Source organism: Balaenoptera acutorostrata, chromosome 5 (assembly GCF_949987535.1).
Source record: "Balaenoptera acutorostrata chromosome 5, mBalAcu1.1, whole genome shotgun sequence".
In the NCBI taxonomy this organism is placed as follows: Eukaryota; Metazoa; Chordata; class Mammalia; order Artiodactyla; family Balaenopteridae; genus Balaenoptera; species Balaenoptera acutorostrata.
The window spans coordinates 49,300,220-49,321,693 of record NC_080068.1 but is presented as its reverse complement, the minus strand read 5'-3'; the positions used below and the strand labels follow the sequence as shown (position 1 = coordinate 49,321,693).

The 21,474-nt window shown below is 42.7% G+C and overlaps 1 protein-coding gene and 1 pseudogene across 2 annotated transcripts; one reads left to right on the top strand and one right to left on the bottom strand.

The window, feature by feature from the left end:
* Positions 1–3,150, bottom strand: part of LOC103020252 (peptidyl-prolyl cis-trans isomerase A-like) — a 43,759-nt pseudogene extending 40,609 nt beyond the window's left edge.
* Positions 2,802–13,248, top strand: CCNG2 (cyclin G2). 2 transcript variants are annotated; one of them, XM_007165580.3, is made up of 8 exons: positions 2,802–3,109; positions 4,095–4,232; positions 4,910–5,047; positions 6,807–7,057; positions 7,255–7,333; positions 7,436–7,534; positions 9,813–10,018; positions 11,815–13,248. In XM_007165580.3, the coding sequence occupies exons 2-8, from the start codon at positions 4,095–4,097 to the stop codon at positions 11,936–11,938; spliced, it is 1,035 nt and encodes a 344-aa protein (XP_007165642.2). In that variant the 5' UTR covers positions 2,802–3,109; the 3' UTR covers positions 11,939–13,248. The 2 variants fall into 2 exon arrangements, with proteins under 2 accessions (XP_007165642.2, XP_057403378.1); XM_057547395.1 differs by lacking the exon at positions 2,802–3,109 and adding an exon at positions 3,185–4,005.
* The last annotated feature ends 8,226 nt before the right edge of the window (positions 13,249–21,474 follow it).

Sequence of the window (21,474 nt, the reverse complement as noted above, 5' to 3'; positions counted from 1 at the left end):
GTAGAAGCTTAAGTGTGGGTAGGTTTGAAGGACACTCCTCAGGAGTCGAGGATTCGCTGAATGAAGGCATTGTTTCTGTGTGGCTGTGCTGTTATTTCCTGCTCTGTGCCCACCTTCTAGTTTCACAGTTTCAGATGTCACTGAGGACAGCTGGTTCCCTGTCAGGCCTCCGTGGGGTTATGGGGGGCAGACTATCACCCAACCCCACTGCACCTCCATCAGTGTGCTGCAGAAGACCAAATATAATGAGATAAGTCCCCTCCAAGCCCTTCTTGGGGACTGCCAGATTTCTGATTCCCTATTTTGTATGCGCACATGATGAAGGAAAATTGCCCTCAAGAGAGCTTAGCAAAGACTGAAAGGCAGCTGACAGGTAAAGGCTGATTAGCCTAGGGGAGAATGTCTTTTTGATACCTAAGACCTACAACTGCAGCAAAGTGAGCCAACGTGATAAGGACAAATAAAGCCTGGAGAAAGGCTGTCATTAAAAAATCTTTAAAAATTTTTTTGAAATTAAAAAAATTAACACACATCCAAAAACAACAAAGAATCAGCAGAGTCAAAAGAAAAGACTTGCATCATTTTCTCCCCCAGAAGATAATCATTGTTAAAAGGAGTTTTGTTTTTTTTTTTAAAAGAAGGATGATTTAATTACTGGACCAGTTATTTTTTAATGATTGCTTTCCTTTTTCTTAAAAAGACACGTGGACTAAAAACAAGGGACTCCACATCAGAGAACTTGATCAGTCTTTTCTATACTGAACAGGGTCTGCAAAGAGGAGGAAATTCAACAGCATTTACAAAGCTTTCTTGAGAGAGAACTGCTCCTTCAAGAGGCTGCCTGTTAGAAGATACATCAAATAACAATTATAAAATAAATAGTATACATTTTGTAGACCTTTATAACAGTTAGTGATGTAGGCAAAGGCCAATTTCTCCATTTCTTCCTTTTTGTCTTATATCTTTTCTATTATTTAAAAAATCTTCTACCACATAATTTTACATTTCCTTCTTCACATCACTTATTCTGTATCTTATGTTCCTCTTCTACCTTTGCCCTTTTACTTGAAAAAAAGTCCCCATCTGTTAATGTAATTTTATTAAATTTCCAAAACCCTGAACAAGGCCACACCTTTCTGAAATAGGAGGATTAGCTCTTTGAGCTGCCCTCCCCCCAGCTGCTCTGTGCTCCAGACATCTATGTCTAGTCCCAGCTAATATGCAAAGGGATCTATTTCTAAAATTCCTTAGCTGCTCTGGAAAAAAGAAAAAGCTGTTGTGAAAGCTATGTTACGTGCATATTTTACAAGTAACCAAACAATTTTACAAGTAACCAAACAATTCACAGAAAACATACAGAAGGGCAGAAAAGAGAAATCAGTTCCTTAGGGCTAATTATTTAGAGTAGAACTCGAGAAAGTGTTATTTACCGATTTGCATATTTAGCAGATGGCCAGCGAGGAACTGAAGCAAGAGAAAGTAAAGAAAATAACTATAAACGTTGGAGGAGAGCCTCTTACATCCCCCAAAGATATTCCACGTGAAATTTTCTCCAGCCTAAGGCACTCTTTGCTTTGCTTTTTGCCCCGCCTCAGGAGAGGTGTCGCCTCTTAATAACAACTCTGTAATGGACAATAAATGATAATTTATGGGTGACCAAGGACCAAGAAGCCTCTCTGAGTCTTCATTAAAACAACAGTACAAGTACAACCTCAGGACGTAGGCTATTATTAGATGTTTACTTGCCATCGTCAATGTGCACAGGTAATTTTTTGTTTTTAAAAGTCCCTTTATTGAATATGTATTTTTATTACGGAAAAATTTCAAGGTATACAAAAGTAGAAAGAATAGTATAACAAACCCTCCTGTACCCATCACCCAGTTTCAACAACTCTTTTTGCCAATCTTGTTTCACAGTTCCTCTCCATTTTTTTTTTTTTCCTTTTGGTCGGTAAACTTTAAAGCAAATACAAAGATGATAGCATTTTACTCGTAAATATTTCAGTAAGCACCCCGAAAATTTTACAATAACTTGACTGGTTATCGCAAAATTGACCTGCAGAACAAAATAAAGAAGGAACGTAGAAAACCCTCCCGTGGTGGAAGAAGTTGTCACAAAAGTTATCTAGCTGTTCTAGCTCTTCGGAGGTGAGAACCAAACGTGGTGTTCCCTTGGGACCGGGTCGGGGTGGGGGTGGGGTGGGGGGGGCGGTGCTGGTGATGGCGGTGGGAAGGTACAGACCCCGAGGCAGGTTAGTGAATTTCTCCGAAGTGGTCCACCCAGGCATGCGCAATCCAGACACCAGAGTTGCTAAGGCCCTGAGGCAGATAGAAGCGCAGGATACAGTGAAAACCAATCAGAGGGCTCAAAGGATAATCAGTTAGCCAATCCGGATTCGAGACTGAATCAGAGCTTCAGCATCCTGCTCGCCCCCACCGATATCCAATCGGGGAGCCCGCTACTTTGGGCGGACTTTTCAAAACAGCGAAAACAAAACAAATCGGGGACCTTTAAAAGGTGTAATGCGACCAGAAACTATCTCCTTCCGCCCCTCACGCCTATCACTCCCTTTCCTTCCTCCGTAGGATCAATAGAGGAATAAAGCCGTGCCCAGATTCCATCCTCCTCCTTGGGAGGGAGGAGTGGCTCAGTAAAGCAAAGGCGAGCTGAGGAGGCCACAAAGCTGGCTGGAGACATACACTTAGGGGAGGGACTCTTTTTCAAAGTCTGTTGAGGAGGCGGCGGATCCCTCCGCGGAGAGTCACGTGCCCCGCCCCCTTGGGGGCGTCGGAAACTCAAAACAAAAACAAGGGGTTTTGTTGGGGCCTCCGCGGTGGTGGCGGCGTCAGCGGCGGTGGAACCCATAGTGGGGCAGGGCTAGAGGGACCGGCGCAGCGCCCCAGCCGGAGGGTGGGCGCGCGGGGAGCGGGATGAAGCCGGGGCTGTGAGGCCGAGGCGGCGGTGGTAGGGGGGAAGGGTCGGATGCCGGTCGGGGGCACCACTGAGGCGGCGGGTCCCTGACCTCGGAGACAGGTCCGGACGTCCCCGCCGCGCCCAGTCCCATCCGACCGTGACGCCGCGGGCCGGTGGAGGCGCGGCTCCAGCACGGTGAGTGGGCCCACCCGGGACCGCGGAGCTTCTTTGTTCATGGTCGGGACTGCGAGGAGCGATGTCAGAGTGCCCACCCCTCAGCTTGGGGAGCGATTCCGGTCCTGCCCTCAGCCCTGGCGCAGTGGGCGCCCAGAGGCGGAGAGATGCTGATGCGATGGATGGATGGAGGGTCGAGGAGGCTGAAGACAGTTCTTTGTTGTCCCCCCTCCCTCATTTTGTCACGGTGGCTCGCTGGGGTGGTTCTTCTTGGATTGACAGCCCCGGGTCTCCGCAGAGTTGCGGAATCAGGGCATCGGTGGATGGAAGGGTATTGTCTGGGCACCGGGCGGGCTGAATTTCTGTCCCCAGAACCCGATCGCGTGGGCCGCGCCACCCCAGCGCTCTCTGGGACCTAGGTCTCTGCCACTCGGGTTTTGTTCAGAGGAGGCGCTGCCGAAGCGGATGGGGACGGCTTGGGGGCTGGACTCCAGCGAGAGGGGCTTCTGGAGCTGGGCTCCGCGGGAGGGGCGGGGCTCGGGAGTCTCCTCCCTCCGGTTCTTTGTTCAGTCGCGAGACCTTCCCTCCCCCCACGTTGTGCAAAGCCCCTACCTCCCGGACCCGCTGCTCTCGGAGCCCCCGGTGCGTTCCACTGGGCAGAAACCCCTCCCCCCGGGACTTCAGGTGGGGCGGACCGTCCGGACACCGCCGCCAGAGGACAGTTTCCTGTTTGTGAAACGGCTGGGAGACCGGGGCTGGCCGGTCTAACCCAGCGCTAGCCGGCGGACGTGACCACGGCCCCTCCCCCTGCCACACCTCCCTGGCGGTCGGGGAGGATTGCTCCGGGGTTCGGCTGGACGTGACTGGTGCCCTCACCCGCTTTTCTCCAGGGTGTGCTGGGGCGCCCCTCGCTGGAGGTATTGGCCCCAGCTCTTTTGTGCTTTCCCCCCCTCCCCCCTCCCCCGTCCAGGATACATTCTAACTGTGTGTGGTGTCTTTGCTACAGATGAAGGATTTGGGGGCAGAGTACTTGGCCGGTCGTGAAGGGGTCCAGCTCTTCGGATTGTTGAACCTCTACCTAGAACAGGAACAGAGATTCCAACCTCGAGAAAAAGGGCTGAGCTTGATCGAGGCTACCCCGGAGGTAAGTCCCAGGAAAGATAACTTGCTCTAGTCGCTGACAGGGCTTGGGGAGATAACTTTAAATTTTTTTTTTTTTTTTTTTTTTTTTTTTAGTTGAATCTAGACTAAAGGCTGCAAAGTTTCTTAAGACCACAAGTGGTCGTCCTAGAGTACTAAGATAAATCTTAATACAGGGTCATGCTTTTGTTTCTTAGCAAAAATGAGAGTGATACTAAATCTAGGGAAGTGTGGCTTCAAATGTGGCACTCCCCAGCCTGCAGCTTCAGGCTGGGAGACTCCCTGGGAATTGAGCAGGTCATTTGTGGAAATACCCTCTGCCTATGCAATACTTCTGTATAGTAGGCTCTTAAGTGATTTTTTTTTTAAAGAAAACAAGCAAGGAACCTTCTAGATGTCCATTACAAGGGAATTGAATTATATTTGCTCTTATCCTCTGGAAGTGTGGCAACAGTTTGCTTTATATTGAATTGCTGAATGTCTTTTATGATGTATATTTTTAAAAAGCAGTGTTGTGTACACATTTTGTATCTGAAAAACTGTAGTGCTTTGGTTAAGTGATAGTCCCCCATATTCTTGAAGATTCAGGGGAAAAAATTACCTTATTTGAATCTAACTCTGTGTATTGTCCATTCTAGTTCTAAGACAATCATAAACTTTGGCTCTTGGTTTTTGTTGCAGAATGATAACACTTTGTGTCCAAGATTGAGAAATGCCAAAGTAGAAGATTTAAGGAGTTTAACCAACTTTTTTGGATCTTGCACTGAAACTTTTGTCCTGGCTGTCAATATTTTGGACAGATTCTTGGCTCTTATGAAGGTATTTCATCGTTTTTATAAATAAAACTTCATTTTTTTATACCCAGTGCCTAGCACGATGCCTAGAATACAAGGATTCAGTAAATATTTGGCAAATGAATGTAATTATGTCACTATAGATAAACATTTTTAATTTTCGGAATTGTGATCTTTAGTCCAGATTAAGAGACTACAAAAGTAAGCATATTACTGTATCTTAAATTAGGTTTTCCTGTACCTCTTACATACCTTCTCTTTAAAGATGTGAAAAAATGAAGATTACTGTTTTTTTAGGTGTTTCTATATATATAGCTCTCAAAATAAGGTTTTCATATTTTCATCTTCCGTTACGTTTCTTTTGAGCCTAGGTGTTTTTAAACACGTGAAACGTGGCAAGTGGAAGTATAGCAGTATGTTAAAGGTGACCTATTGCCTTCACTATGAGAAATCTTTTCCAAGCAGGGAGCCACTGTCTTATTAACAATTACCAGCAAGTCATATGATGTCACTTATATGTGGAATCCAAAATATGACACAAATGAACCTATTAGTGAAACAGAAACAGAATCAGGGACATAGAGAATAGACTTGGTGGTTGCCAGGGGGAGGGGAGTGGGAGAGGGTAGGAGTGGGAGTTTGGGATTAGCAGATGCAAACTGGTACCTATAGAATGGATAAACAACAAGGTCCTACTGTATAGCACAGGGAACTATATTCGATATCCTGTGGTAAACCATAATGGAAAAGAATATGAAAAAGAATGTGTAAATATATGTATAACTGAGTCACTTTGCTGTACAGCAGTAATTAAATTGTAATTCAACTATACTTCAATAAAAAATAAATTAAAAAAAAAACCCAATTACCAGTAACTGTTAAATGTGGTGATACTTCTGCCAGTAGGATTGCTGTCAGCTGCTGGGTCAGTTTTCAGGGCACTGAAAAGGGAAGCCATCTGTCCATGGCAGCTTGTACGTAAGCTCTACTCTGCTCATCTGATGCAATATCTCTCTTGCGGAAATTTGCAGTGAAGTATGGGATGATTCTTAAATAGATAAGAAGATACAAAGATGAATGTATTATTTTTATATCCAAAGAAGTATATTTTCTTGGTGTTGGAAGGCTTAATTTATTTTGGGGGAGGTTGTACTATTATGAATTTCATAAGTTTGAAATATAATGTATAACTCTGTGAGAAACCTAGCTTTTGAACTTGCATTAACAATTTTTACCTGCATTTAAATTAAGTAATTTAAATGCTCAAAATGTCTTTTTTGTTTTTTAAAGGGAGGTTAAGACAGCTTAAAATGTAAAAATGATTAAGTATAACTGTGTGTAAGGGTAAGTACAGGGAAGCAGCTTGATTGTGTTCTGTCTTAAGAATAGGAGCTCATTACAATATTCTTTTTTTTTTTTAAATTAATTATTTATTTATTTATGGCTGTGTTGGGTCTTCGTTTCTGTGCGAGGGCTTTCTCCAGTTGTGGTAAGTGGGGGCCACTCCTCATCGCGGTGCGCGGGCCTCTCGCTATGGCGGCCTCTCTTGTTGCGGAGCACAGGCTCCAGACGCGCAGGCTCAGCAATCGTGGCTCACGGGCCCAGTTGCTCCGCGGCATGTGGGATCCTCCCAGACCAGGGCTCGAACCCGTGTCCCCCGCATTAGCAGGCAGATTCCCAACCACTGCGCCACCAGGGAAGCCCTACAATATTCTTTTAAGTGTCTGCTTTGCTAAGTTAAAGTGACAACTGTTGGAAGAAATCTTTTGTTCTTTGTTTTTCAGGTGAAACCTAAACATTTGTCTTGCATTGGAGTCTGTTGTTTTTTGCTGGCTGCTAGAATAGTTGAAGAAGAATGCAATATTCCGTCTACTCTTGATGTAATCCGGATTAGCCAATGTAAATGTACTGCTTCTGACATAAAACGGATGGAAAAAATAATTTCAGAAAAATTGCACTATGAATTGGAAGCTACTACTGCCTTAAACTTTTTGCACTTATACCATACTATAGTACTTTGTCATACTTCAGAAAGGTCAGTGAGATTAAAAATTAAGATTTTCTACTTCAGCATTGCTATAAATAACAGTAAAGAATTAGAACGCTAGTGAAATTTATGTTTTTACTTGCTCCAAACTTTCAGCTTGGACTTTTAATGACAAATGCTTAGAATTGTTTAAATCTTTAGAAGTTTAATAAATAAATATTTTGTTCTTTCTTTTCATTGTATAGGAAAGAAATACTGAGCCTTGATAAACTGGAAGCTGAGCTGAAAGCTTGCTGCTGCAGACTTATCTTTTCAAAAGCAAAAGTAAGTCAATTTCTTTCTTATATATATCTCACAGTTTCTGTTTTTTCCCCCGCAGTTTCTATTTTGAATTAAAAAAATTATTTTTCTTTTTTTTTCTTGTAGCCATCTGTATTAGCTTTGTGCCTTCTCAATTTGGAAGTAGAAACTTTGAAATCCATTGAATTATTGGAAATTCTCCTGCTTGTTAAAAAACATTCCAAGGTAAATATCTTCAGAACTTATTCGTTAAAGCAAGTTTCTTCCTAGTGTTTTATTTTATTTTTTCTGTGGTGACTTAATCATTGAGTAACACTTTATGGGGCTCTTGACTTCTACTCATTTATTCTTGTATCTTAAGCGTTGATGTTCTACAAATGCAGCTTCAACCCAGACAGTGTTAAGCTGGAAGGGAACCTGGTCACTTAGGCTAGCTTCTTTCCACGTTTAGACATCCCTTCTGTAGTCTTCTTGCCAGGTGGTAATACAGCGGTCTACGTTGCCCCATGCACATTGTTGTAAAATGCGTATTCAGGGCTTCCCTGGTGGCGCAGTGGTCAGGAATCCTCCTGCCAATGCAGGGGACACGGGTTCGAGCCCTGGTCCAGGAGGATCCCACATGCCACGGAGCAACTAAGCCCACGCGCCACACTGCTGAGCCTGCGCTCTAGAGCCCACGAGCCGCAACTACTGAGCCCGTGCTCTGCAATGAGAAGCCACCGCAATGAGAAGCCCGTGCCCTGCAACGAAGAGTAGCCCCCACTCGCCACAGCTAAAGAAAGCCTGTGTGCAGCAGCGAAGACCCAACACAGCCAAAAATAAATAAATAAATTTATTAAAAATAAATAAAATGCATATTAAGAAGTAGAGTTAGTAAATGCACGAATAGCATCCCATTACATCTGTAGGCTAATCATCGTCCCTTTAGTAGCATTACCAAGATAACATCAGCTATGTTTTTCTTTGAAACTCCTTTGTCAGGCCAGCCTGGTAAGTTTTTTCAATCATAAAGAGGTGTAAACCAAACATAAGCACAGTCCTTTTTCTTAAACTGATAGTCTAGTTGGAGAAGTATGGAACTGAACACGAAGCAGGGTGTTCTGTCATTTACTGTTCTGTGTCGCGGTCCCGTAGGGTCTGTGTCTCTGAGCATAGGGAATACTTTGGGATGTGGTTAGCAGGGAAGGAGGGTAGACCGTGAGAGGCACAGTGACTGGGAACCTGGTTCGGGCAGCAGAGGCTCGCGGCCAGGAAGCTGGTGGACTAGAAGGGTGTGGGAATCATTTTGGGGTCGGTTTGTAGATAGAATATCCAGGTGATGGTTACAGGCAGGAGGAAGTACACCCAACTCAGTGGTTTTTAGAGGCCAAGCATGGAAATGAGGCAAGGAGTCACGAATGACCAAGATTTGGACCTAATGGTGGAGAGAATATTGGTACCATTGAGGGAAATTGGAGAGAAGTTAATTGTGATCAAAGAAGTATGATTTTAGGTACTTGTATACCTTTCAGATAGGTAGATGTCTAGCAGATACTTGGCAGTCTGGACTAAAAACTCCAGATAAACTATAGTTGGAGATTGAGATTAGCAATTTCTCATGAGGAAATAATAGTTGAAACCATAAGAAATTCTTGGGAGTCCTTTGCTTAGGGGTTGATTAAAACTCTGGGTTTTCAGTGTTGGCGGTTTCCCTACATAGGGGATGTAGGAGGTGATGTCAGGAGAATAAGAGAGTGATAGAAGCCAGGCTGCCAGGGGATTAAGATGTGACTGGATCAGGTGGAAATGGAGGCCAAGATGATATAAAATCATCATCTGTTTTGTGGTCAAGTACATGCAACGTGAAACATTTTGTTTTAATACATAACTTCCAGCTTTTGTTTTAAGCACGAATTTACTAGTTTGAATCTAAACCTTTTATAATAATGTCATTTGGAAACATCTTCGGTGAAAATTGATTCCATGAAATAAATTGGGGCACTCCCCAGTGGTGGAGGAACTGTGCCCTTCTGGGGGAATTCCTCTTCTCTCACATTGCCAACTTCTCCATTTGCATATGTCTGGTGTCTTAATGTAAATGCGTATTTTAGCAATCCAAGTAATGGCTATGTTACAGAAACGTAAATTATGTTAAATTCCTTTGCATTGCGACTATCAAAGTATATATTTGATAATTGATTTATTAACAGACCTAGTGTTTTTAGGTTAGTGTGCTTTCTTAACATAGGCAGAGTATTCTCTGTATTGAATCCTACGTAAATGATTTATACCTGTGATGCTTCTCCCCTAAAGCAGTGGTTACCAGATTTTGACTGCACATTAGAATCACCTGGGGAGCTTTAAAAAACCTTGATGCCCAGATGACACCTCATATCAATTAAATAAGAGTATCTGAGGGTGGGAGCCAGGCATCAGTATTTTTTAAGGATCGCAGGGTGATTCTAAGGTGCGGCAAGGTTTGGGAACCGCTGTCATAACCTCTTCATTTAAATATTTTTTTCAGGTTAATGACTCCGAGTTTGTTTACTGGAGGGAGTTAGTTTCTAAATGCCTAGCTGAATATTCTTCTCCTGAATGTTGCAAACCAGATCTTAAGAAGTTGGTTTGGATTGTTTCAAGGCGCACAGCCCAGAACCTCCACAATAGCTACTATAGTGTTCCTGAGTTGCCCACAATACCGGAGGTGGGGTGTTTTGATGAAAGTGAAAGGTAAGCAGGTTCCTTGACTAATGAGACTTCCCCAGACTAAATGTTACTGATGTTTGTGTATCAGAGCCCCTACCTCTGATACCATCATTTCTTTGGGTAAGAAAATTAACCAGAAATAGTTTTATTAAAATAGGCAATAGTTTGGAAGTGTACCCCCCTCTCCCCACTTCTTTTCTTTATTAAAAAACAACAACAGGGGCCTCCCTGGTGGCCCAGTGGTTAAGAATCCACCTGCCAGTGCAGGGGACATGGGTTTGAGCCCTGGTCCGGGAAGATCCCACATGCCACGGAGCAACTAAACCCGTGCGCCACAACTACTGAGCCTGCGCTCTAGAGCCCGTGAGCCACAACTACCGAAGCCCGTGCTCCTAGAGCCTGTGCTCTGCAACAAGAGAAGCCACTGCTGTGAGAAGCCCGCGCACCGAAACAAAGAGTAGCCCCTGCTCGCCGCAACTAGAGAAAGCCCGCGTACAGCAACGAAGACCCAACACAGCCAAAAAATAAATAAATAAAATAAAAATTAAACAAACAACAACAACAACAAAAAAAACCAGCATCCTATACGTCATTACCTCCCTGGGACTTATAACTGGAAGTTTGTACCTTTTGACCACCTTCACCTACCACCCCCTCCCCCCAACTCCGGCAACCACCCATCTGTTCTCTGCATCTGTGAGTTCTGTTTTGTGTTTTCAGATTCCACATATAAGTGAGATCATACAGTATTTGTTGTTCTCTGACTTATTTCACTCCTGTTTAAAAAAACTGCTTGTTTCGCATCTTTGCTTTTTGAAATACAGTTTAGTTAAAAAAACAGCATTCTGGGTTTTTTAACATTAGTATGAATTTCTAAAATGGTCCTATGGAAAGAGGCTGTGGGTTAAATGACTGGAAAGTAAAGGGAACTACCACCACTGATGTGGCAGAGTTCTGTAGAGATTTTTAGTTTTGTCAAATGCCGTTGTCTTATTCAGAGTTTATTTTTGTTAGTAAAGTGAATTATTTAATTTTATTGAATTTCACTGTTTTATGCTGTAGGGAGAAGAGACCATAAGTTCCATTTTCCTAGCTCGTTGGTTTCTTAGTTTGATATTTGAGAAGTTCAGTGATGCAATTATTGATGCAAGAAAGACATCAAAACCATATGATAGGGCTTCCGTGGTAGCGCAGTGGTTAAGAATCTGCCTGCCAATGCAGGGGACACGGGTTCGAGCCCTGGTCTGGGAAGATCCCACATGCTGCAGAGCAACTAAGCCCGTGAGCCACAACTACTGAGCCTGCGCGTCTGGAGCCTGTGCTCCACAATGGGAGAGGCCGCAACAGTGAGAGGCCCGCGCACCGCGATGAAGAGTGGCCCCCGCTTGCCGCAACAAGAGAAAGCCCTCACACAGAAACGAAGACCCAACACAGCCGAAAAGAAATAAATAAATTAAAAAACAAAAACAAAAAACTATATGATAGGAGATCTTTGTCATTAGTTTGCATTTATTGGATTTAAAATAATTAGAATTCTATAGTTAGTTGCTGACAGAGTTATTACTTGGTACAAGAATAATAGTTTGGCAAGTGGTAATTTGTTTAAACCTCTTAAGCAAATCTGTATTTTCTAAGGAGATTACAATACACTTCACTTTAGGAAGTCCTTCTAAGTTAAATTTTGTCTCTGTGGAGCTTAAATTTTGAATGTAAAAATCCTGAGACTAGAGCTACTTGTTCAGCAGTTTAATTTTGCCTGTACGACCTTTAAATGTGTTTTAAATGATGGGATCCTTCTCTCTGTCTCTTTTTCCTTTTAGCGAGGACTCCTGTGAAGATATGAGTTGTGGAGAAGAGAGCCTCAGCAGCTCCCCTCACGGTGATCAGGAGTGCACGTTCTTCTTCAGCTTCAAAGTGGCACAGACACTGTGCTTTCCGTCTTAGAAATCTCATTGTTCTGGGTCCAAAATTAACGTGTGTGTACAGGTTTCAAAGCAATAAATGGGGGAGTAGGTAGTTTCCTGGTGCAGCCCCCATCTAGGCAGGAATTGCATAGACTCTGGAATACCTACCTTCTATTTATTATTCAGATCAGATCTGGCCTATTTTCATATTTAATCCTAAGCCATCAAATGGGTTAGTGCCTCTTAAACAATTAACAATACTTCAGACATTGGCACTTTATTTTTCTCCTTGATCTTTAGCTACATGGGGGAGGAGGGAAGGTGCTGATACCTTCAATTTATTACTTTTCAAGAAGATTTTTAAAGATGAATAGTGTAGCTTCAACTTTTTTATAAAGCCTTCAGGTGTCTTTATTGAAACAGATTGGGAGTGTGCAAGTGCTTCCTTTGCAGGGACAATGGATAATCCTTTAATGGTTTATCTTAGATCTCTCTCTCCCCCCCATTCTCAGAGCAGAGAAAATACTCTTAAATGTCAAAAACCTTTTTTTTGTTGTTTTTTTGTTTTTTTAAATGATCAGTGTTCTATCTGATGCAGACTCTAGAAACTTAGGAATTATAATGTTGACATTTCTGTGAATTTTAGTATGTAATATCTTCATTTCTTTGAGGTTTCTGCCAAAACAGAAATAAGCAACAGACTAGAGTTGTTGGATAGTTGCATTCCTAATGCCTAAGTGTTGTCAGACTATAGTATTATTTTAATGTTTTTAAAACAATCCATAATCTAGTTTTGCATGTACCTGTATGAGAGCAGTGCAGCAAGTTGAACAGAACTAGGTAACTATGGAATTGATAAATGTTGATCTAGTAGCACATTTTGTCTCATTTTCTTCTATTAAAAAAGTCTGCATGATTACATTGTATTTCCTTTGTAATTCACGTTTCAAAAATAATGGTATTGTACATGGGTGCCAAGACTGAATATGAAGTGTAAAAAAAAAAAAACCTAAGTGTTTGTAGTATTATAGTTTTAAGTGTATCTGTGTGGTGGTACAGCCATAAGAATAGGGATTTATAAACTCTGTACACATGAGATTTAGTACAGAGAATTTTTTTAAACTTTATAAACTGTATATGAAAATGTAAATCTTTAAAAATGTACATAAAAATCCTGTATTTTTTTACCGTGTGTGTGATAGTCTAGTCATTGCATGTAAATATAATTTATTGTGTATTCTGTATTATAAATCATATAACGATGACTTACTTTTTTATTGGTAAGTCAGCATCCATTGGATGTTTTTTGAAGTGAATCTTTTTGAAGTAATAATAGATTACAACTCAAAATAAAAATATTAATGAATTGTACTCCTTGTTTGCAGTCACATTTTAATTTTTAACTTTTTGGTGAAAAAGAAAAGGTGCTTGCTGTATTTCAGAGGGGAGGCTTGAAGTGAGGCTGGAGCGCCTCCAGGATAAGCCCTGTCTCTGGTTACCAGAAGTCCTCCAGGTAGTATTTCCTCACTGCAGTTTGGCCCTGAGCCTTGGAGATACTGAAAGTGAATCTGTCACTGGAGAGTTGACCTCTCTCGGGGGTGTACTCATATTAAAAGAGCGACATATTAACCTGAATGCCTATTAGTTTATAGCGAAAGCCAAAAGGTATCAAGTAGACCAGAATACTCACGTTGGCAGGTTAGTACAGTTTCTCTCTCTGCAGACAAGCCAAATTCTCTTCAGAAGGTCGCTTGGTGAATAAGCACTAGGGGAGTTAGCTTTGACTGGACCTTGCCAGCCTCTAGCTCTTTGGATCTTTTTTCCCAAGCTTTAGGCTTGATATGCAAGTGGTGGCCTCCACCACCCTTTATTTTTTTTTTTTTTTTGGCATGGGTTTCCCTATCTAGTTTGGTTTTGTAGACCTTTGTTTGCTCTAGTTGGTTAGAAAATGAGATATACAGAATATGGTTTTCACGTAATACCACTTCTCCCCTGGCAATAGGGACATGTTTTCCTACCCTCCTAGTGGAGAATCTGCTTGAATAACCCTCCCTCTCTTATTAAGCAATTTTGGCAAATAGTAGACAATATATTCTGCTTTCAGATTTTGATTTGTTGAGCTGTAAAAGTTATTTGTGGCTTTGCAAGTCTTGAACCCTCTTCAGTTGTTCTAGGGTTTTATTGCTTTTCTTACTACATGGTCTTTCTGTGTGAATCTGTCCACATGTGACTTCATCTGTTCTCCTTTCTGGTTTTCATTGTATTTAGACCCTTTTCCCGAACTCCCAACCTATCTTATTCAAAACTGGTCGTCCCACTTGGAAGTTTCTGATTACGCCTAAACCTGCTCTTCCTGTGTGTCTGTTTTGAGAGTAGGTATTCCATCTACTCGAGCTGGAAACTTAGGTGATTTCCTCATTTCTTCTTGCCTGCTACCTCCGACCTGGAGGTCACCATTTATCATTTATGCTGTGTATCTACTCTGTCTCCACTTTTCTGCCACTGGCTTGGCTCAGACCTGTTCTCTATTAGCAGGGTTACTATTGTACAATATCCTAATCATCTCTCAGTCTCCAGGCTTACTTCTGATCCCCTTGCTGCCTGGATATCCTTTTGAAATATGCAAAACTTTAAAAAATATGCAAATTTGATTGTCTCTCCTGAAAAATTATTCAGTAGGTACCTCTCAATCAGGATAAAGTCTATATTGTGACATACAAGACTCTTCCTAATCGGAACATGGCAACTTTCTCTGGTCTTTCTTTTCCTTGCCATTTCCTAGAGCTATAAAATGTGTATTAAAAAAAGGTAACTGGCAGCTATGTGGAAGATGGAGCAGGTAGAGATGAATAACGTAATGGGGAGACCAATCAGGAGTCCTGCAAAAATCCAAGAAGTGATGAAGGACTGAACTAAGGCGATGGCAGTGGAGATGAGGAAGACAGGTAGGACTAGAGAGGCACTGTCCTTTGTCTTTAGGCGTTTGAAGTAGACTCACAGACAAGTCCAGAAGCCTGGTTATGCCCTTCTCGGGCCATTCAACCAGTTGGCTTTCCCATAATTGTGATGAATAAAATTGAGAATCAAGCCTCCTGCCCCATTCACAGCAGAGGTGAGGAGAAGGCTGTCACTTTGGTCTCATACTTGCTCCTTGATTTGGCAAGAGATTTGGCTTTTCAGGTTTCAATTCTGTCATTTCCTAGGATGTGGTGTGCACACTTTGCTGCTTCTACCAAAGTGCATGCTGAAATACAACTCTCCCTGACCCCTTGGTCCCCACTCATTTGACTCTCAGGAAGCGAGATTGGACAAATAATGTGTTTCATTCACCTGTTATGCTTGGAGTTAATACTCAGGTTAAGTGTACAGGCATTGGTTCCAGAATACAATTTTAACCATTTTCTTGGTCTAGAATCTGCCTTTTTCCTTCACTTTCTTTCACTGCACACTGGGTTCTAATATGATGTTCTCCACTGCCTCCCACCTTCCGTGGCATGCATGCCAAGTGCCAGCTTATTTAAGCAACCGACTTATCAGATTCTTACATGGCCAAACACCATGTACTTTGCATTTGTCACTTGACCTGAGTTTTTCTAACTATTTATACCAGAAATGGTCAACAACTTTGCTTTGTGGTTAGCAAGTTGGATTGTGTGGTAGATAGTTTCCCAATAGCCAATGAGTCCTCTCATCCCTGTGTACACATGCTCCTCTTCCTATCAAGAGGTGGATTCCATTCCCCTTGAATTTCAGCTGGCCTTGTGCCTAGCTTTGCCTACTAATGTGCAGTGGAAGAAGTTCAGTGCATGTCTAAGCCTAGGCTTCAAGAACTTCCCTTTTATCCCTCTTGGAAGCCAGCCACCATGGTGCAAAGAAGCAGGTTGGATTACTGATAGTAGAGAGCCCATGCAGAGAGAGGCTCTTGGAGATGGGAGGCCATCTTGGATGTTCCAGCCTCAGCTAAACTCCCAGCTGAACACAACTTGCATGAGCATCTTCAGCTAAGCCACACGGAGTGGGGGAACCACCCAACTGATCCTAATTAACCCACAGACTCTTGAAAAATAATAAATCATTATTTTAGGCCACTAGGTTTTGGGGTGGTTTGTTACACAGCAGTAGATAGATAGCTGCGACAGGTTGCTTGTTATTTATAGTCAAATTGTGGTTATTTCTGAGTGGTGAGATGACAGATGACTTTTTTTTCTAATTATGCTTATGTGTAGTATCCATTTTTTTCCTTCAAATGGATTTGAGTTATTAGTGTATTGACAGAATAAGGAATGAACTCTAAAAAACACATACTGATTATATCCTTTCCTTTATTAAAATCCTTATTGGTTTCAACATCACTCCTGAGCATCAAGTTCAGACTCTTTAGCACAGTTTCCAAGACCCTACTTGACTTGGTCCCTTCTCAGCTTCATCTCTCACGGCATCCACATCCACACGCTTTCCAGCCTCGTTGCAGTTCAGCTCCTCCCACTCACCATGCTTTCGCTGCCTCCTGTGACTCCACGCACACTCCTTCATCTGCCTGGAACACCTTTCCTGTCACCCTTATCTGGAAAACTCCTACTTACCACCTTAGGAGTCGCTTCATTCTCTCATTCACCACCAGCTATTTGAATGCCTCTTATGTGTCAGGTACCACACTAAGGGCTTGATATACAAAACCAAACACAACGCACAATGTCCCTACCCTCATGCAACTTACATTCTAGCCCAGAACCAAATAATTTACAGCAAATAATGTGATTTTTAAAGGTTGTGATGATGTGTTTTCTTCCAAGAAATCTTTCTGGAACTTACCTACTTACTTACTTCCGTCTCCTTGTCAGTGCTACCTGTTTCCATAAAACTCTATATTTTTCTTATCCTACCAGTTAATACCTTGCTTGTCTGCTTACCTTACTTGTCTGACCTGGGAAGGCAAGGAATGTTTGTCTTTCTTGCTATTGTTGAATCTCCAGCACCCAGCATAGTGTCTGGGCCAAACTCCTCCTACTCTGGCTGTTACTGGTAAAAAAAATAACCTCACTGTTCACTTAATATGTTCCAGGCACCTTACATGAATTCTTTAGTGCTTCCCATGATGCTACTAGACAAGTACTGCTTTAGTCCCATTTTTCATATGAAGAAACTGAGGATTAGAGAAGTACTTTGACACAGATCTGTTAAGTGGCAGGGCTCTAACTCAAACCAAGTCTGTCTGCCAAACCCTGTGCTCCTAACCACAGTGCTAAACTACTACCCCAACCTTGATGGTACTCCTTAAACAGTTGTTGAATGATGAAGTAATAAAAAATAGAAGTTCTTATAAAGAAAATCCCACTCATAATCCCAGTAAAGTAAACCACAGTATTCTCCTGTTGTTCAGTTTTGTTGTTGTTGTTTTTTTTAAGGAATTCCTTTATTTATTTATTTATTTATGGCTGTGTTGGGTCTTCGTTTCTGTGCGAGGGCTTTCTCTAGTTGCGGCAAGCGGGGGCCACTCTTCATCACGGTGCGCGGGCCTCTCACTGTCGCGGCCTCTCTTGTTGCGGAGCACAAGCTCCAGATGTGCAGGCTCAGCAGTTGTGGCTCACGGGCCCAGTTGCTCCGCGGCATGTGGGATCCTCCCAGACCAGGGCTCGAACCCATGTCCCCTGCATTGGCAGGCAGATTCTCAACCACTGCGCCACCAGGGAAGCCCCTGTTCAGTTTTTAAGTGCTCTCCCCCATGTAACAGAAAAGTGGCTAAGATTTACAGTTAAAATATCTTTAATCACCCAGGAGCCACATAGGGTAATGTAAAATTCAAAGCAGTATAGTGGCAGAGAAAATGAGGCCTCATCAAAAGCTGGAAACTTCTTTGCGCTCAGGTTTGTGGGCCCTTCCCAACCTTTGTACGTCAAGTTCCTTTTACACTTAGGTTATACTTTATACTTTATTATTAACTTGGGTTCCAAGGCCCACAGTCATTTAGTGTTAATGGGGCTGGGGCTTTGCCACAAAAGAGGACTGTCTTGTTAAAGGTTTGCTTGCCCTTTGCCTGTTTTACCTTTATCCAACATAGCAATCATCTCCCACTTACTCATTTACTGTTCTGGGATTTTTTTCCAATAATTATTTCATGTCTCTGTGGTTTATCCTCTTGCCTAAACTCTAAGCTTCTCGTGAACCTTTATATCCTTCAAGGTGCCTAGCGTAATGCTGGACAAGAACATGTGTTAACACTTTTCTACATGTAACACACCCGACAGTGTCTTTTTCATTCCTGATTGCAGCGATTCATAGTTTGTAAAGGTCAACCTTCATGCATGCAAGGATGAAGTCACCCTCTCTGAAGTTAGGATTTCAAGTCATTATTAGGGCATGTGGGGGGCCGTGGCCCACTGCTACAATTACATGCACCTCAGTCAAGAGTAAGCTGTAGTGAACAGGAACATAGGCTCCCACTGGGCTATCAGAGTCTGATCCTGGTTTCACCACTCACTGTCTGACCTGGCTGGCTATTAACTAAAGTGTTTGTGCCTCAGTTTCTTCATCTGTATAAAGGGGTCGATACTGGATGGACCTGTGACAGACACAGAAATGTGCTGCCGAGATGCCCCAGCTGCTGGGAGTGCTTTTGGCACACAGCCTTCTGCTGATGGCCCCTTTGGGACTATGACCTGGAGAGCAGCCTCCCCCAAGGTCATGCCCTGCCCAGGAGGGCCAGCATCTAATGACTGATTGAGGGGGGAGGACGCATAAAGTCTTGGTCACTTTGGTTCAGCACAAGACAACTCAGATGGATCGCTTTTGTCCCAGAGTTCTCCATGGGGTTGGCTGAGGCTGCTGTTGGGTCTGTGTTGTGGCTCAATTTCCTCCACCCAACCTTCCTTTTTCCTTCCCCTCCCTGCCATGGGTGCGGATCACAGTGGTGTTTCCTACTGAACATCCTGCACCCTAAGCTTTGTCTCAGTGTCTGCTTCCCAGACACCACCATCTGCAAAACTGTCTCGTGGGGTTACCGTGTGGATTGAATGACATGACGATACATGATAAAAAATTTGAACAATATCTGATATGCACTTTTGTAAATATTGGCTATAATAATTATGACCCCACTTTTGTCCCTACTCTCCCACTTCCCTTAGACTCAATTATTTATTCAACTATTACTGAGCTAATATGATGTACTAAGTTTTGTTCTAGGCAATGAGAATGCCAAATAGAATCAAACACAGGTCGTACCATTGAGAAGCTCATCCTCTAAAGGGAGAGGCAGACATATCAGTTACCACGTAATGTGAGAACCATAGTAATTGAAATATGTACAAGGCATGGTGCTAGCATCCTGATGTTGCCTCTGCATGAGTTCTCTAATCTTCTGGATGGAACTAAAAGACCATTTGGTGTGATTTCAGTCATTCCAGGGAGGCCCTGATGGCCCATCTTTTTTCCAGTGCCCCTCACATCCCTGTTTCCCTCTAGCTCATTCTGTCATTCCCACTTTTGGAAAGTCTTTCCTTTAGCTAAAGATTTTGAATCTGGTTAAAATGCAAATATCTCCAATAGGGTTTTCACCTTCATGGCATTCAGAAACTATGGTTTGAACACCTATTTGCTGTGAGTGTAGTTTTGGACAAGCCACTTGTGATTATTTGGGGACCCCAGGAAGTAGATACTGAGATGAATTCCAAAGTGGGTGCAATAGTTGTGTTGGGGGATGTGAATGAGAAATGGGGAGGAAGGACGAGGGGTTGGGCAGGGAGAGCCTGGGATTGTGATCAAATCTGACAAGACTCAGCCAACCTGGGCCTTAGGAACACAAGTTGCCCATTAGAAGAGCCCCGTGTTGGGTAGCAATGGCCAGGTCTAGCAACCTGAGTGCTCAGTGGCTGACTGAGGATTATTCAAGAAGAGTATAGCTTCAGCTCAAATGCCAAGGGGCTTCCTGAAGGGGCTGCAGCTGGAGGCTGTCCTTGCAGGGGAATGGCAGCTTCTTTCTGGAAGGGAGATCCATGGGGTGCATCTCCAAAGGGCCATAACTTCTTTGAGAACTACTTTTTTAATCCCAAAAGAGGAGACACCTAGAACTGCAAAAACTCTTGGCAAGAACACTCCATTCAAACCCCTGCACTAAGAGACTTGGCCGAACTTTAACTGGCTTCTTGCAGCCCAAGGCCACATTCCTGGGACAACCCTGCTGCCTTTTGAGTTCCTCTCTGGAAAAGCTCAGGGCTGTCTAAAGAATCTACAGTTTGTTCTAGCCAACACCTGACCTCCCTTTCCTAAGGCATTTACTCTAAAGTGTTGACAATTGTGACTCCTTTTTCTGTCCCTTTGAGATGTGTATCTCCTACACCTCAGGAGGGTCTTTCTAAAGGATCTGAAAGCCATTCCTTTGACATGTAATCATCAGGAAGGATTGGGCCTCTGTCTTCCAGTGTCTGTGGGAGGGTAGAATCCTAACTTCGATAGTTGCCAGATAGCAGACACAACTGCCCTAATCACATTTACACTCACCAACACTTCACAATTTTCCATTGAGCCTCCACTCGCTTCCCCTCCCTTCATCCTCTTTCTCCCTTTAAAATCTCCCATCTCCTCTGTCCCAGATGGATGGCACTCAGCTCCTCCTCCTCCTGGGGTCTGTTTTCATTGCTTTCACTAACGTCTAGCTTTGCTTATCATTGACAATGCTAAGATCTGCCTTTCCTACCTCCCAGGGTTTTGAGAACTGAACAAGTTAATGGAGAAAAGAAAGTATTCTGTAAACTGCGAAGCTCTTTACAAATGTGAGTTGTTGTTGGTATGAAGGCGTTGCATATATTTTCCTGAGAGGTTTTGAAAAATACATCAAAATATTTTTTCTGTTCTTACATCTCCTCTCTAAAAATGTAAACAATACAGAGGAAGTGGATAATGGCTGCAATGCTACCCCTCAGAGATACTGCTGTCAACAAAATGATATTTATCATTTCATTCTTCTGGTGCAAGTATAAACACATGCACTTTTCTTTGTTTTTTTTTTTTTTGCATAGGTGGCATCCTACTCTATATGCTCTCCTACAACACACTTTTCTCATTTAACAATATAATGAGACACATGTCAGCATCAATTAACATGGATCTACTTTCTACTTTTTAATGGCTGCAGAGTGTTTCATTTTATGCTCATGGGATAATTTGCTTAAGGTCCCCTTCTAATGGATATTTACATTGTTTCCAATTGTTCAGTATTTTTAATCAGAGCAGCAATAAATATTCTTGAACATACATTTCTGCTTACCCATGCAGTAATCTCTTTAGGATACCTTTCTAGAAGTGAAATTCCTGGGTCTAGTCTAAGGGAATACATATTTAAAATTTATACATGGTTGACCTGCTCCCCTGAAAAGTTATATGGGTTTACACTCCCATCAATAATGCGCATTAGTGACAGTATTTTTACTTCTGCGCCAGAGGATTTTGATGGGGGATGGGGGTGGGAACAGCTTAGAAAAAATGAATGGGATCATTAGATTCCTAAAGGTCACAGAGAAAGTTGTCACTAAAAGGGATGGGGGGGCATAGACACCAAAATCTGGGCTCAGAAAGTAACCT

Excerpts from the sequence above, each read along its gene's own strand:
- CCNG2 (XM_007165580.3), top strand. The coding sequence starts at position 4,095 with ATGAAGGATTTGGGGGCAGAGTACTTGGCCGGTCGTGAAGGGGTCCAG. Across the intron at positions 7,334-7,435 it reads TTATCTTTTCAAAAGCAAAA|CCATCTGTATTAGCTTTGTG; the intron begins GTAAGTCAATTT and ends TTTTTCTTGTAG. Across the intron at positions 7,535-9,812 it reads TTGTTAAAAAACATTCCAAG|GTTAATGACTCCGAGTTTGT; the intron begins GTAAATATCTTC and ends TATTTTTTTCAG.